General features: G+C 40.6%; 2 protein-coding genes across 2 annotated transcripts in view; both read right to left on the bottom strand.

Annotated features, from left to right (window-relative positions):
- Positions 1-2,283: 2,283 nt before the first annotated feature.
- cnr1 (cannabinoid receptor 1) lies at positions 2,284-5,676 on the bottom strand. The gene is made up of 2 exons (XM_057353922.1): positions 5,283-5,676; positions 2,284-4,593 (listed from the first exon to the last, which is right to left on the bottom strand). Exon 2 carries the CDS (start codon positions 4,567-4,569, stop codon positions 3,121-3,123), a length of 1,449 nt encoding a protein of 482 aa, XP_057209905.1. The 5' UTR covers positions 4,570-4,593; positions 5,283-5,676; the 3' UTR covers positions 2,284-3,120.
- A 7,051-nt stretch (positions 5,677-12,727) lies between these two features.
- The window catches only part of rngtt (RNA guanylyltransferase and 5'-phosphatase), a 74,676-nt gene continuing 70,774 nt past the window's right edge, over positions 12,728-16,629 (bottom strand). The window contains exons 15-16 of the mRNA XM_057352859.1: positions 13,164-13,287; positions 12,728-13,080 (exon numbers count right to left, since the gene is read on the bottom strand). Of these exons, the coding sequence (XP_057208842.1) occupies positions 12,929-13,080; positions 13,164-13,287 (276 nt within the window). The 3' untranslated portion in view covers positions 12,728-12,928. The remainder of the gene's footprint in view (positions 13,081-13,163; positions 13,288-16,629) is intronic.

Here is a 16,629-nt window from a genome sequence, read left to right as displayed (position 1 = left end):
TGCTACATTATATATGAATTAGTATGTGTTCGTCTCGGCCTGTTCCAAACTGTGACATATTGTGGGGTCCGTGGCCCCCCGGTGGGCCATAGCGGTACTGCAGGGGGCAGTGACAGGTTTAATAAAAAATATATATATTTGTACCACCAAACCAAGTGGTCAGCTTTTCTCTAGTCATGGTAAAGAATGTACAAGAATGTTACGGAACCGACTGTATAATAAGAGTCTACTGTAGGCCCTACATTAGACTCTTATTATACAATATAGGCGACAATATTGAGCAGCACCACAATCACAAATCTGTACATGAAATCATGTGTGATATATTTATTTTTCTTTTGCTCCTGAAGGCACATACTTACTCTTAGGTGATAAGGCATGTTAATCTGAAGAACAAACACAATGAATGTTTTAAAATCAAACATATCGGTATAATATTATAATGGCTGAGAAACAATTTAACTGCATTTTTTACTGCAGATGTTTGACATGATGCATGCAACTGAAAAAAACATCTGTTACACATAAGCCTACTCTTTTTGTATACAGGATGAGACACAAAGATCCGTCTTCATCTTATGTGATCATGTTCCTGTAACTCTGCTGTGTTTTATGACTGATGTGAGAATAATCTGATCTTCATAACAGCAGTTATTCCTGGTGTGGATATAAGAGGAGGCTGTTTGAACCACGTCCAATCACACTCCTACATTACATGAAATCTTACACGTTCATATAGAAATCATCTTTCACATCATGACCTCTCTGTACATGAATATATACTGTTGTATATGTATATACTGGAGCTCGCTCCTCTTTCTACAGTCGTGACGTGCACTATTCTGACTAACGTCGTTTCAAAGTAGCTGCACGCTATAGGTTCATTTGATGTTGAACAACAGGTTATGACAGATGGATATTCTGCCTTAATGCTTTTGAAATGAAACAAGTTCTGCTCTATGTGTGCAAAGTGTCATTGAATTCATTGGATTGTGTTGTTTTGCAGAACTTGGAGCTTTTAAACTATTCGAAAATAAAAGCACCTGTTGACTCAGATGTGTCACTCAGTCTGTCGTCGTCTCTGATGACCGCGGTCATTCTGCAGTGTCACACTTAATTATAATACATTCAACATTACATTTTACATTTAAAATGCTTATTGTGAGAAAATCTTGTGTGCTAATGGACTGAAAGAACAACCAGAGGTCTCTCACACTTCACTTGTTTGCGGAAGTGCATTAAGGAAAATGCTTGTTTAGCTGCTAGTTTATACTTTTATATGTATAGAGTATTTGGGATCGATGAGGTGCTAGAAGACTTTCTTTAGTCCTGCACCGTTTCACTGTCTCAGCACATTCAGCGATGATCCCGTAAGTGTTTCTCCTGTAATGCAGTAGGGAGGTGATGTAAGAAAAACTCAGGACATTAAATCAGGTTTTCTAACGATGAGTTTCTATGTAAAAAATCATCTTTGTGTATATCAGTTAATACTCTCAGATTCTAGATGGATTTAAACTATGATCAAAAAGAGAGATTAATATTATAAAGTTTTTGTATTTTATGGTACAGTATTTGACATTTTCACACACCCGTTATCATTTGCGTCTGTACAAGTTTATATGGGCCCTACATATCAAACACTTTGTTTGTAAGGTATTACACATGTATTTAAATCAATTGCATATTTGAATAAATGATCTTACATTCGCTGTAAATAATTATGTAATCAATAGATGTTTCAGTGGCTAAAACAAACAAACATGATGTGGTCCAAGCTTAACTTCCAACTGACCTCTGCAAAGAAAACTTTTTACACTATGAATATAGAAATATATATTTTGAATATATATTTTATGTAATGAATATAGAAGAAATATGAATGTTAATTAATATTGATAGAATATAATATTAATATGTTTTTTTGCATTAGGCTACTTAAACTCATCAAAATATGCAATTTGAACTTTTTTAACTAGTCAAGTTTAACTAGTCACTAGTCAAGATTTAGACATGTTAAATTTAAGGCAACAACAGTATACATTTTCATAATGAGACCTAAACTTGTAGTATACATATTTTATTTTGCCCTACATAATAATACAATAATTTCATGTGCATTTCCTTTCTTTAGTAGGGATTAATGTTACAGAAGAAATGACTCTTGGAGTTCATAAACGGTCCACTAGATGGGGCCAGAGACATTTCCATTAGGCCAAAAGTTGAGCTCAACGGGAACATTTTTACAGGGTTACAGCAGGTTTATATAAAGTATTCCATACACGGTTACAGTGGTCAGAACAGACTTTATTAAAAAAGAAAACTTGAAATGGATCAAACAGTGACACACACGTGTGCGAGCAGCCACAAAGTTTTGCTTTTGTAGTTTGAGACATCACCTCCAGACAGACTTTATACAACAACTTTGGGACGAAAGCCACTTTATGATTTTTAAGCTTTAATAACATCAGATCCATCACACCACATCACAGTTTGGGGAATAATTACTGTACAGTCATGATATTTACAGATTCATACTGAAGCACAAGATGTTTTCATGGGCATTTTCTCAGAGGTTTGTAAAATATTTTCACCTACAATTGAAAAACACACCAGCAGAAGTTCCATCCAACACAACATTATTGTGATCGTTGTTATTCGTCCATCCTGTAAAAAAGTTCGTTGAAAACATTTCCTCATCTCCACAACATGTAAAGTGTCATTTAATGGACCTACGGCCCGCCACACAAATATGAGTAAACACGGCTGAATACATTTGTTAACCGAACAAAACACACGTCCTCCCTTCGTCATTACTGTACAATATATGACTCATAGACCAAATAAACAAGGAGACTCTTTCATGGTTCACCGCTGCACGTATTTATACATATTTAAATGTTCGTATCCAAAAGATCGTTAGCCCCTTATTCCCACGTGAGAAGATTTCATTGTTCAAAACCGAAATTTGTGACGTATAAAAATAGAGTCAACTTTAACAAAGCACACACGACATCCACACATTTCCAGTTGAACGGCAAAGGAGAAAACCCCGACGTATGGTGAGACGTATGGAGTTCAGAGAGAGGTTTGGCACTTAAGCGATGAAATGTCTTCCGACGCTCAGACGGCTTCAGCGGACGTCTCGGCCGAAACGGACATGGTCAGTTTGGCTATTTTCACAGTGGTCTTGACGCAGCTCTCGGCCGCTCGGCCGGCGGCGACGTGCTGATGTCTGTTCTGATAATCCGACTCCAGGCTGTTGTCCAGCTGCAGTGACGTGCTGGAGACGCTCCTGCAGCCCCGGCAGGTGGCGAGGAAGGCCTGCCGCATGTCTTTGCTCCTCAGAGCGTAGATGATGGGGTTGACGGTGGAGTTGAGCAGCGTGAGCATGCTGCAGAAGGCGAACACCGTCTTGATGTTGTCGTCCATCCGCCAGAACAGGTCGTACACCATGATGGCCAACAGAGGCCCCCAGCAGATCACCAGCACCGCCAGGATCAGCACCAGCGTCTTGGCCAAGCGGATGTCCATGCGGACCTGATCCGGCCTGGCCGCCTGCACCTTGGTGCCGTCGGCCGAGTGCACCACCAGGCTCTTCTGCGACGTGCGCCTCAGCATCCTCACCGCATGGTGGTGCGCCTTCCACAGGATGTACATGTAGGCGTAAAAGATGAAGAGCACCAGAACGCTGGTCACGCCGATCCAGAACATCAGGTAGTTCTCGTCGATCAGCGGGAAGATGTCCGAGCACACCGAGTTGAGCCGCTTGCAGTTCCAGCCCAGCAGTGGCAGCACGGCGATCGCCACCGAGATCACCCACATCATGCAGAAGGCGATCACCGCCTTGGTGCGCGTCACTATCCGCCTGTATGCCAGCGGCCGGTGGATGGACACGTAGCGGTCGATGGCGGTGAGGAAGAGGCTTCCCACCGAGGCGGTGAAGGAGGCCGTCACGCCGCCCAGTTTAAACAGGAACACGTTGGGACTGTCCTTGCGGTGGAACACGTGGAAGTCCAAGAAGCTGTAGACGAAGATCACGCTGCCCAGCAGGTCGGCGATGGCCAGGCTGCCGATGAAATGGTAGGACGGCCTGCAGCGGAGTGTACGGGACCGCAGGATGACGCACAGGACCACCAGGTTTTCCAGCACCGTGAAAGTGCCCAGCGTGAGAGACAGCACGGCCACGGCCAGCTGCTGACTCGGGGTCAGAATCATGAAGCATTCCATGTCCATAAAGTTCTCGCCGCACTGCAGGCTGCTCCCGTCTTCCCCCAGGCTCCAGTTCCCCCCCAATCCATCCGAGCTGTTGGTGGGATAGAACGGGATGCCCTTCAGGATGAGCTCCTCGTCCGGCCCCACCTTACCGGAGAAAGAGCTCCGGCGGTAGGCCGAGGGCGGCTTGTGCAGCGCGTATCCGCCTTTGGAGAAGACGCCGTCCACGATCTGCTCGTCATAGCCGATGTCGTTGGAACCCAAGAACTGCAGTCCGGACGTGATGGTTCTGAACGTGCTCTCCGCCACTCCGTCCAGAACGCCTTTGACGTCGGACTTCGAGGCGGGGAACAGCATGATGGAAGGAGCTCGGTGGGAAACCTATTGGACGACACGGAGAGACACGTTTGTTCAAATACAAGCGACTGTCATGCACGGCTCTGGATCGATGCGTAGCTGAGCTCGCCGACAAAAGCTCTCTCAGTCAACCTCAGTGTGCGCCTGCGCTCGTCCCGCGCGGATGGGCACCGGGGGATTATTACGCTAAGAGACGGCCTCTGAATAATTGATACGAGCCGACCTACAGAGATATTCCTGAAGTTAATTACAGAATATATCAAATCCGCTCCAATCCTCAACACACGACTCTATATTATACACACTCGCAGACCCTGTTAGTCAGCGGAAAAAGAAAACACTTCAGGAATGAATATTTCATATCCCGCATGAACCAATTACCGCATTTACTTTTTGTATTATTCTACTACAGTATTTTCTAATATATAAATCTACAGATCATTTGTTTCAGGTGAGCAAGCATTGAATTACACAACATTACAATGATATTATTGTATGTTCTGTATTTTCAAACAGGTTAAAATACACATTTTTAAATCATAAGAGACGCACATTTCAGTTGCTAAATAGTCCAAATGAACCTGAGAAATATTCAATCGTTTGAACTTTTCTTCTATTATAGTGAAGAACCGAAGACAGCTGCAGTTGTTCAAATGCACACATGAAACAGAAACACATGTCAGTCCAGGAGAAATCAAGTAAGGGTGTTTTACCTTCACATAGCTCGAGCAGGTGTTCCTCGCAGATGGAGAGATGAAGTGATGCAGCTCCAGTGCACACTGACGAGTGAACGACACTTCAGATGCTCATCTCGCATCTCAGGGGTGGAGGGAATGAGATGCTCTTCTGCCCCGCGCGCAACATATATTACGAACCTCACGTCACGTGACCACCTACAAGCACGAGCATCTTTCATGTCAGAACGCGCGCTGCATGGGCGGTTTGGAAGTTTCCAGAGCACCTGCTTTCTGATGGAAGATTGTTACCTGTACGTTTTCATCAAGTAACAGACCACAGGAGGCCGTGCATCGCATTCACTCGAGCACGAGGAAACCAGAGGTCTGAAAATCAACTCGTTCGCACAGAACAAGGTTTAAAACAAGCTTTAGAGAACAGCTGGGGCTCGAGATGTAAAATATGAATGATACAAAGCTTATAAAGCATTTATCCGCTGTGCTGCAACTGCGCGGCAAGAAGGAACGCGCGCAGCTCGCGTGACAGACGAAGGCGCAAAGACCGCCAGCTACAGCGCGCACGTTTCTACGGACCGCAAAGATTTGAAAAGCAGCGCAACTTCGCGTATTTTCTATATAACAGCTTACGAAAATTAAACATGTTTTCTTTTGTTTGTGGTAAAAATATGATGGTATAGATTATGGTGTGTAATTAGTTTAAAATGGTCTATTTGGTAACACAAATGTCATAATAAAATAGTAATAAATACAAAAGTGGAAAAATGAAAGTTTACAAGTGCTTATTGATATTTTATGACAGCTCGAAAATAATCTGACATTCTGATCCTTTTGATGAAAATGGCTTTTAAAATGGATTGATGGGTTCTGGTTTGTGTATGGTACACATTCTGGACTGGGCCATATTCCTTGCAGTGAGTACCAAACCACGCTGAACGTTGTTGTAAAGTGACGATTACGTCCTCATACTTCTGGGTGGTTTGACTGTCTTCAGTTGCCATGTCAATATTCAGAAGATTTAGCAACCACCATCCTTGCTTACATCAGTCTAGAAATCAATATTTCATCCCAGCGCAGATGCACTTCTATAAAGAACAATCAATAATGTTGATAATGTATATCTCATTGAAGCTTGTACAGTCAATTTAGTGTTTTTGTATGTATTTGTATTTAAGTAAACCATGAAACCAAGGTATTTGATATACCTAGTGCATTGACAGTAGCAGTACCACAGCATTGAAGAGTAACACATACATATCAAATATGAACAATAATAGTTGTGAGAGATGACAGGCAGCACACATGTGTGAAGCTCCAGGTGTGTCCTGTTTGTTATTCTGGAGGAGTAGCGGTGGAAGAGAAGAACGCTGGCAGACCATCATTTCCCAACACATCACACAACATGCTGTAGTTTTCACTTTGAGTCTGCCACAATAAACCCGATAGATAAAACGAATGAAAAACTGAGAATGAAATGATTGAGTTTATTCTAAGCCGTAGTTTCAAAATGAAACCAAAAGCACTTCTGGCACCTATAGGCTGTTTTATAGAAATGATGTTAATAATCTTCTTCACAGTTGAGTGATGTTAATTTAAGCTTTTGTAGCCGAGAGGAGACAGACATTGTAAACATTTGGGGATCATAAAGCAGATTTAAGGGGTCACACACATTTTCCTCTTTATTAACAATTGCTAAGTCGTGATGTAAGGACTGTTTCCGGGTTCAAGCCTCTGTTTGTTTCACGTTGGCTTTTTATTTAAACAGATGAGCACCGCTTATGTCATGGTTCTGCCTCTTCTTGTCATGTCTTTCTTGGTCTTGTGGCAGAACCTCTTGTTCTGTGTGGAGAGAGACATGTTGTTGTTGTCATGACTTAATATGCACTCTCTCCGGTCTCGTCTATGGCCCCGCCCCTCTCGTTCCCTCGTTTAGCTTTCCATTAGTGTTTCATTACCGCTCCTGCCTTGTGTTAATTTACCCCTTGTTAGTCTCCATATATAATGCCCTTGTGTCTCTTGTCCTGTGCTCGTTCGTACTGTGATACAGCGTGTTCACACCTCCTGTGGTTTGCATTGCATGCCTTACCTTGTTCGCCGTCTTGCCTTGTCCTCTTGTTATTTAGTTTGGTTCCTGGATTACTGTAAATCTTGTTCCTTTGTTTTTCCCCCACGTGGGAAGTATTTATTTTCTGTTTGGTTATTAAGTCCTGTTCTTGTTTTACCCCCCATCGTGGGTCTTTGTTTTGTGTTTATTGTTTAAATAAATCTTGGTTTTGATTAACCCCTTAACTGCTGCCTGCACTTGGGTTCTTCCGCCCCACACCTTGACAGCTTATTCATATCACACATTTGAGCTAAACTTTTATAAACTCATGGGGCAGTTTCCCAGACAGCGATTAGTTTAAACCAGGTCTAGGCTTTAGATAAATCAGGATATTTAAAATGATAATTTACAAAAAAAATGACTGGTGTACATTTTGAGACAAAACAATCACACATATATTTTAAGATATGTCAAAGTTATTTTCGATCATGAAACTTCTAACATTTAAGTTAGTCTGGGACTAGTCTTAAACCCTGTCCGGGAAACCACCCCTATATAATGTATACTAATCTCCAGACAGAAACTCCCACATCAATATTTTAATAAACTGTTAAAAATGAATCACTGTTTGGTCATCTGGGATTTCGTTATGGATGTACACTCTAAAAGAAATCCGTAAAAGTAGGGCACGATATACTGTATTAATATGAAGGAATTTTCCCTATTCATTTTTTACAGTTGTTTCACCTGTATTTTACATTTTGCACTGCATTAAATTACTACATTTAAGCATTAACGGAAATGTCCGTAAAATAAAGGAAAATGTACTGGTCATTTTCTGCCAGTACTTTACCCATTTTTTACGAGGTTTTTTTTAACAGTGTAAAGTTAGGATCGTCGTTTTTCAGTAGTTTTACAGCACACTATAAGCTTTTTTTAGTTAAAGCGTTCACACCGCATGAATTCAAAAAGCGTTTGGAGCTGAAAGTGGTGCCGTCACGTCACGTGGTATGTCAGACTTAAAGGTGCCGTGTGTGAGTTTTAGCGGCATCTAGTGGTAGGATTGTGAACTGCAACCAACGGCTCACTCCACCCCTCCCTCCCTTTCGAAGCACTAGGGTGGCTGAAACAGAACTAAGATGATGTCACATTTTCACTTCTTTGCTGAAGGAGATATCCTATTTATGAAACGCTTAAGGTCTTTATCCACCTCTGAACACATAGTTATGTTTATTATATTGCATTTCTGTCAATAGATCCTATAGACACTGGACAAGCGCACGTGCACGCACTATTTTATCAGATTGTTCATTTTCATATTCTGATACCACAACAACAACTTTTGAGGGAGACAAATGATCACCCCTGCCATTGTTTTCTTTATTAAAACTGGGGTAGGAATGTGGTGTAAACAGCATTATAGTCTCGAAATGTATTTCTCGTATACTGCTGATTATTGGAAATGCTCAAGCTGTTATTCATTTATAAAGAAAAAAATGTATAAATTAAATTAATACAAAATAAGTGAATAAAAATAATAAAAAGTGACATTTAGAATTTCTATTTCTATTCTTTTTTATTCTTTTTTTTTTTTTTTTTTTTTGTGTGTGTGTGTGCATTGTAATGGTGCTTCTAATGTAAACGTTTTTATTCTTCACGTGTTCAGTCGTACAGTCATTATTGACATAGACTCGTTCAGTTGAGTGATGAGATGAGTAAAACCAGGTGTGTTAGATGAGCGGGACGTCCAGTCGTGCAATGCTGTGCATCTTAAATCACACAGAATAAGATTAAATAGATATCACACCCACTCTCTGTCTTCTCTTCTCTCACCCCAACATATAAACTTCACACCCAAACATTAAAAACAATATGAATAATAGGTGAAGACTAAGCACTCTTCCCACATCTCTGATCTGATTTGGCATTATAAAACGCTCAAGGGTGCACAAAGTCAGAAACTTCTGTTATGTGCTATTGGAGAAAGATGTCATCCAACAGTTTTACCTCAACGAATGGACATTTCTCTCATATAAAGGACCTTTTTAGTTTATTTTTGTTATCCGTGTCTTGAATTTTTGAAATAATTGTGGGTGGGCAACCTTGTGCCGGATCCTTTAATGGCCAACACACCAAACCGGTCTTAAAGAAACAGTTTCATCTAAAAAGTCACATTTATTCGCTTTTATTCAGAATTGGCGTTAACTGTTGCTGTAAAAGTAATAATTCTGTCATACTCCTAGGTCACTTCCAAACCTCTATTTCTTCTGCAGAACACAAAAGGAAAGATTTTGAGGAACACCAACACTGAACCCCATTGAGTTCCGTTGTTTGAACACAAAACCTCCGAGACATTTCTCGAAATATCTTCTTTAGATTTTTTGGTGAACGGTCGCTTTGAGAATGGCCCAAACAGCTGTGGATAACTTCGGCAGATGATGAGTGTGGTCAGTATGTATGAATGGGCATGTAAAACTCATCTGCCCCTCAGAAAACAACACCATCACGTGCCGTGCTGTAATTCTGTCCAACTCTCTGTGCAGACCACTCACCAAGCGTCTCTCCTGATTTAAAATACATAAACACACCGTGAAAACAACGATCACACTCTTTGCTGTCATGGCAACCGGATTGTTATAAATGAGATGCTTCCTCTTCATGGCTGCGAACGAGACGTGCTCTCTAATGCAGTGAAGTGGGCCGAGAAATGCCGTAATGATGTGTCACTAATCCCTTAAATCCCACACGCACACACCTGTTACTATACATCAGCTTTCTCCTTTGCTCGCTCACCCGTTCTAATGACATTACGGTTTGTTTATAAGCAAAGCCATTTACAGTACTAAAATAGAAAAGAAACAAAATATGAATGCAACATGTTGATCTTATAAGACAAATTGCAGATGAGATCTCTTTCTCAGTCATTTCTCCTATACCTCAATGAGATTAAATGGAGAGCGCCTCGAAACTTGATTCTTCATTTAATTCAGAACATTACAACAGTACAGTTTAAACGGGATTACCGTGAATGACAAAGGACCATATCACATCACAATGGCGTGTGAAGAATATTTGAACACAAAACAACTGTGCCTCTGAACCTCTTTCATGACAAAATGTCTTTTACCGAGAGACACTTCACAGAGAAGAAATCCATCAAACATTTCAGTTTCAGACTTTCAGTTTTCAAAGAGAACTCCGGAGAGGCGCTTTCACATGAATGCAGTCCGGTGTAAAATCTCTCTCCGAGTACCCGTTAGATCGGAATCTCACCCTCATTTCCAACACGCCGATCGGCAGCCACCTGCTCCGGACTCGCCTCCAAACAACACAACGCACGAGGAAAAGAGACTCAACAAATCACAGAATTTCACAGAAAAGTTTGCTTGGTTTTTGATGCACTGTAGCTGAACAACTGAATCACAATCAAAAGTGAAAATGTCCAGTCATTTCTTTATTCATTGATTTCAATATAGTCTTTAGTAACAGGAATAAAGGGGCATCTCCACCCAAGAACAAGGTTATTTTAGTTTTCCTTAAATTATAACTTCGAAAGCGTTTCTGTTTATTGAATTCAAATCAAATATTGGCCTAAAAATTATTGGAAAAAATCATCTAAATGGAAAATGTAAATGTTGCCTCAGAAATCGACTGAAATAAGAACCAAAACTACAATAGTAAACAAAACGAAAATACAAATTAATTAATCTTATATAGCAACATAAACAAATAAATAATAAAATGACAAAAGTATATAACAAAGTTGATAAATATTTAACTTAAATTAACACGAAAACTACAAATCTTAAAAAATCCGAAATAAAACTCAAAGTAAAACTATAATAACCATTCGATGCAAAACGCAATCGGCCTTTCCGTTAATTTTCATGTTTAAGTTCACAGACATCTGGTTGGCTGACATGTCATTTGAGGGGTGGGGTTTGGACAAAGGTTGGGTGAAAAAGTAAAATAAATTGTCTTTAAAGCTACAATCTGTGCTAGCTGCGCTGGTAGGTGATGTCAGTGGAAAAGTCGTGTAAGAGTCAGAGCGAGTCTTTTTAGAAGTTACGAAAACGCTTCGTTTCTTCCTTTGGATTCATTTGCATTGATGAATGTTGGCCAGCGTTTCAACACAGAGCAAGTAATGTGTTTCTAAAAGCTAAGATTCATTTCCACGTCATGTTGACTTTAAAAAGGAATGTCCGCATTACTCTCTATCAGGCACATTCAGCTTGAAGCGGGCGTTTGGTTCTCACCGTGTGTTTCCATCATCTGGATGAGCGTTTGGAGGCGTCATCAAGCCGACAGTAAAGCGATACGGGCTGCAATCAAAATCTAATCACGGGCAACATGCAGATTAGCTCAAGACGGCGTTAGAGCGTCACATTTCAGATATTCAATAATAACCAGCACAAGAGAGAGAGAGAGTCATGAATGTCAGGTGTGTCTCTCTCCTGCAGGGACGGGAGATAATGTCATCTGTGTGGATCTCAATAATGTAAACACTAGATGAGACGCTACAGAGTCAAAGAATTCTGAGAGAGCGTCACAATTTCTCTGCGTTCAGCACGCTGGCGTTGAGTTGAGATGCGGCAGATCAATTACAAAAATGATGACATTTCTCAAGACAAAAATACAACTGTCACACATTCTGCTAAAATCTTTGAGTAGGGAAGTCCATAAAAGCAGATGAACCCTTAAACCGAATCAATTCACCACCATAAATCTATTGACCAACTGATCAAAGTTGGTTTTTCGAACTCTCTCAAAAGTCAGGAATCAGTTTGTGCGCATGATTATAGCAGATCTGTCACATTTAAACCAATGTGACAACCTAACTTAACCATATACTGTACAACTGATTCTTATGATTGTGATCTTACATTTATTGCTTTAATAGATCTTCAAACAAATCCAAAACAAAAATGAAGCGAATGATCAGAAACAATCTTGGCCTTCCATTTTTCAAGACACAAAAGTAGTTAAGCAACATTTTGTTCAACTTTCAAGTAGGACTGTTAAACGATTAATCATGATGAATCACATTCAGAATAAACATTTGTGTGTATGTGTGTTTATATATACAAAATTAATATGCAAAGTGCACACACATATATTGTGTAAACACAAACTTTTATTCTGGATGCGATAAATCGCAATGAATTGTTCTACAGCTCGACACCCAAGCAAAATAAGATACAACACACTGTCTGATCACAGGGCATCAATTTATGTATTATTATCAAAATGCAGTAATGTATTATCTGAAAAATGTATTAAATTAGCGATGCGAAATGTGTCCTGTAAATCTGTGACGTCAGTGTTTCTGTTTGGTAAAAACATACAAACAAACAAACAAACAGCAAACGCCGACAGCAACAAATACAAAATCTATTAAAAAAAAGAAACCAAATGCAATCGATCCATTTTTCTCTTTATTCTCTTAAATAAGAGCGCGTCTCAACACTCAACGTTGAAACTCTGAACAATTTTGTATCAGTTTGTTTTTTAAATAGATTCACTCAGTGAGGTCAGAAAGCAAAACATTCTCCAAAAGTCTCTCCTCTCTTGCTGAACGTTTCCGGAATAAAAAAATATGGCTGACTTCTGTAGCGTGGAGGGATTATGGGACGCTGAGGTCGGCTCTCTTTGGTGGCGGCGGAGGCATGAGCTCGGAGTCGGCCGGGTGCTTGCGCGACCGCATCTGAGCGCATCGGTCCAGGAACTCAAAGAGGATCTCTTTAGTGACGGGATGCTGGATGCTGTTGCACACGGCTGTCGGGAGAACACAACATCAACCTCTCGCCGAACTGTCGACAGAACATGTGAAGGTAACGTGAGTGATGAGGAATTCTCACCCATGGCCGTGTCGTACGAGTTGGGGAAGCTCTTGTCGACCCGCTGTCTCATGAACACCCAGCTGTTATTCACAAACGTGCACTCGATGATTTTACTGTCGTACTGTTTCAGATCCTTCGACACCTGAATGAAGCAAAGCCAAAGACAAATCTCAATATTTTATACCAAATGACATTTTATCTCATGTGAATTCTTATGCACTGATGTCATTGTACTGTTAATCATTCTAGTAAATGTAAATACTGTGTAAACGCGTTTGGATGCTTTTTAGCATTTCTGCAGATGTGGTCATTTGTCATCAAGAAGCCGTGCTGTTGTGCAGACATCATCTAAACATCGATATTAGCCATTAAAAACCTTTTTCTGGTCAACCGCTGCAGAAATAAGAGGGCCGCATCTTCACTGGCGCTAAACGTGTCTGGAGCTCTAACCAGCAGCCATCTGCTCAGACAAACCGACGACTGCATCTCATGGGCGTCTAGTCGCTGGCAGCGTGTACGTATGGAGTCTCCGTTTACAAAGTTTGTGTAGTTCCAATTTCAGCAGCGACACAAGGAAACGGAGAACGTTTGGCCGAGAAATCGAGAAGGAAAAGCAGAAAGATAAAGAGACTCTATTCTGGCGAATCCACGGCAGGTTGGTGTGCGGGGGAGGAAGTGAGCTGGCAGTAAAGCCGCCCCCTTCTGGGCCCGTTGGCATGACGGGATGAGTAAATACCCCCACCATCCAATACTGAAGGGCATCTGTGAGCGCGCTCACACAACAGGACAATATCTCAAGGATTAAGGACCTTTGGGGGTACCACACCTTGTAAAAATTCAACAATCGTCAACCACACAAGAGAGTCTGTATCACAACCACGATTTTACAGAAACACGGGATGTTGGGTTATATGAATATATATGATGTCATGGTATTCATATTCAGAACTACAGCACGAGCACACAACACATCATCGCATTAATTCACTACAAGTTTGTGTAGTTTACATTATGCACATACACGCCGATTGCCAACAAAACACACCTCATGTCCGGCATCTTTTAGCCATCTATCAGTTTCTAACCATCTCCAAATCCAGCGTTATATCCACCGTTTATATAACATCCATCACTGAAATGCAGTGAGCAAACAAACACACCTCAACTTCTGTCAGCCGAGTGAAGCGGCATTGATGGGCCGCTTCACTCTTTCTGCGTGATCTTTCGCTCGCTGGATGACGTGTGGACGTGCTATTCCGGGAGAATTGTCCAATAACGGACTAAGAAGCCTTTTTACGAAATGTTCATGTTCGAAAAAAGCTTTCTGAAACCTATACGAACCCTGGCGGAGTGAATGGAGCACAGAAATACTACGTCGTACGTTCAACTCGTTTTTTAACAAGTTGACCATGTTAAGCTTTAACAGCACGTTTAACAGTGTAAAGAAGTCAGAATGCATGAAATAGCACGTTACCTCCACTTTAACGTTTTCTATTTACAGAGCACAAATTCATCGCATTTTTCTGTCCTCTTTTGATTGACAGGATATATCGGCCGTTTTTTAAACCATCGGCCGATATATCGTTGCATCTCTAACATGAAGTGAATAAAACGCTAAGTAGATCGTATTAAACTATGCAAATTCATACAAATTAGCCACCTTGCAAAGTTATGAATAAATATAAGTCATTCCCTTGCAGGGCTCTATGGTTGCATTTTGCGACTATTTTAACTGACAGTGCTACCAGTTTTTCTTAATGGTGTGACTGCCAAACTGATCAATATATATTTTTTTGCGTATATTATACATTTAATGTACAGAAATATATTGCGCAAGCGGCGCATTCAGTCACTCATTTCATATCCCCTCCTTCAACCATTGACTTGTCTATCAGTGCCCCAAAGGGCGATTTGGAATGATTTGTATTCATTTGTAATTGATTTATTAATGTATTAAACACATTTGAATGAAGTCTTAGGGGTTCTTTAGATCAGTGTTTCTCAAACTTTTTCGTTGTAAGGCCCCTTTGTGTTAAGTGCTTCGCTGTGCGGCCCCCCATATAAAGACGTATAATCTTAAACTTAGAATTTTAATTAAACCAAAAACATTCAGTTATACAATGCTGGAACCTCAATTCTTTTGGTTGGTGGTGTCATTTTTCTGATGTTTGATTGCATCTATGATAAATTTCTATATTTCATAAAATGCCACAAAATCTGTGGCCCCCCTGGATCCATCTTGGGGCCCCCCAGTTTGAGAACCACTGTTTTAGATGACTTTGTTGCCACCTCTCTCAATGTTAGTCTAGAGCCCTGGCTTGTTTAAGAGAAGAGAAGGGGTCAAAGATGCTTTGCACACGCCTTCAATACGCTACACGTGCACAACCCAAGCGGAGCTTCACGCTCGTTGTTGGTCTTTGATCTGGCACGGGACACGATGCTCCTGTTAGTTTTGGATCTGACCGCTCTGACGCCCCTCTCCCTCTCCTGAAGTGTTGGCAGCCATTTACACACACCACACGGCGCCTAATCCCCCCTTCACAGCGGAACGCTGCCAAGCACATTCTTACATTGCCATGATAATACGGTAGCTGGCAATAAAACATGTAAATCAATTCAATTTAATGAGATAAACAAGCAGGGACATAAAAACCTGGCACAAAAGATAGACGGGTGCTCCACCTGACACATTCGAAAAGTCTCATGATCTAATGATGGGGTTACAAGAATCTACATTTGATTTCAAGCATTAATTTCACTCGGATTTCAATCTTTGACATGACCTTAGCAGTCAATATTAAAGATATTAATGTTATTTTCATAGGATGTTCTTTCCATGATGTAGATTGATTTTATGTGGACATCTGTAGATTTAGCTGGGCTTTCACGGTCTGGGTCACAAATATAAATAATCAATGTTATGAAGAATAATAATGTAAAGCGTTTGCAGTAACTCATTCACAAACCTCTGGTCATACATCTCGTCTACATTCACGAGTCAACCTGACAAGCTTTATAACTCTGTAGCCGACATAACACCTTCAGGCATTCTGTTGACATCTGATTAGGATGAGAAGTAACAAGACTGTATCTCAACACATCCAGTGCTGTCGTCAGAGAAGATATTTTACCATCACAATTTCCACCATCTTTATGACATACCCACTTTCTTCATTTGTTATGGTCATTTAAATATTGTATATAGTGAATATAATTAAGAGGCAGGAGTTCACAAGCACCAACTGCATTCATTACTGTTTTTATATGGAAATCATATTGTATACTTCTTGCGTTCCTACTGTATTTACGTGGTATTCTTTTACATTTTTACTGTATTTGTACTGTATGCATGCTAAATTCTTTCTCTATATACGAAGAGTTTGCTTCCAAAATGAGATGACTCTGTAAAATTGTTCAAAAATCGTGTTTTTTTATCGTGCTTTCCAATTAACATCAATCAAACTGCAGTTGATTTGTTTTGATT

The sequence above is a fragment of the Triplophysa rosa genome, linkage group LG15 (assembly GCF_024868665.1).
Source record: "Triplophysa rosa linkage group LG15, Trosa_1v2, whole genome shotgun sequence".
NCBI lineage: Eukaryota > Metazoa > Chordata > Actinopteri > Cypriniformes > Nemacheilidae > Triplophysa > Triplophysa rosa.
The sequence above is the reverse complement of the archived record's forward strand: the minus strand, read 5'-3'. Positions and strand labels throughout refer to the sequence as shown.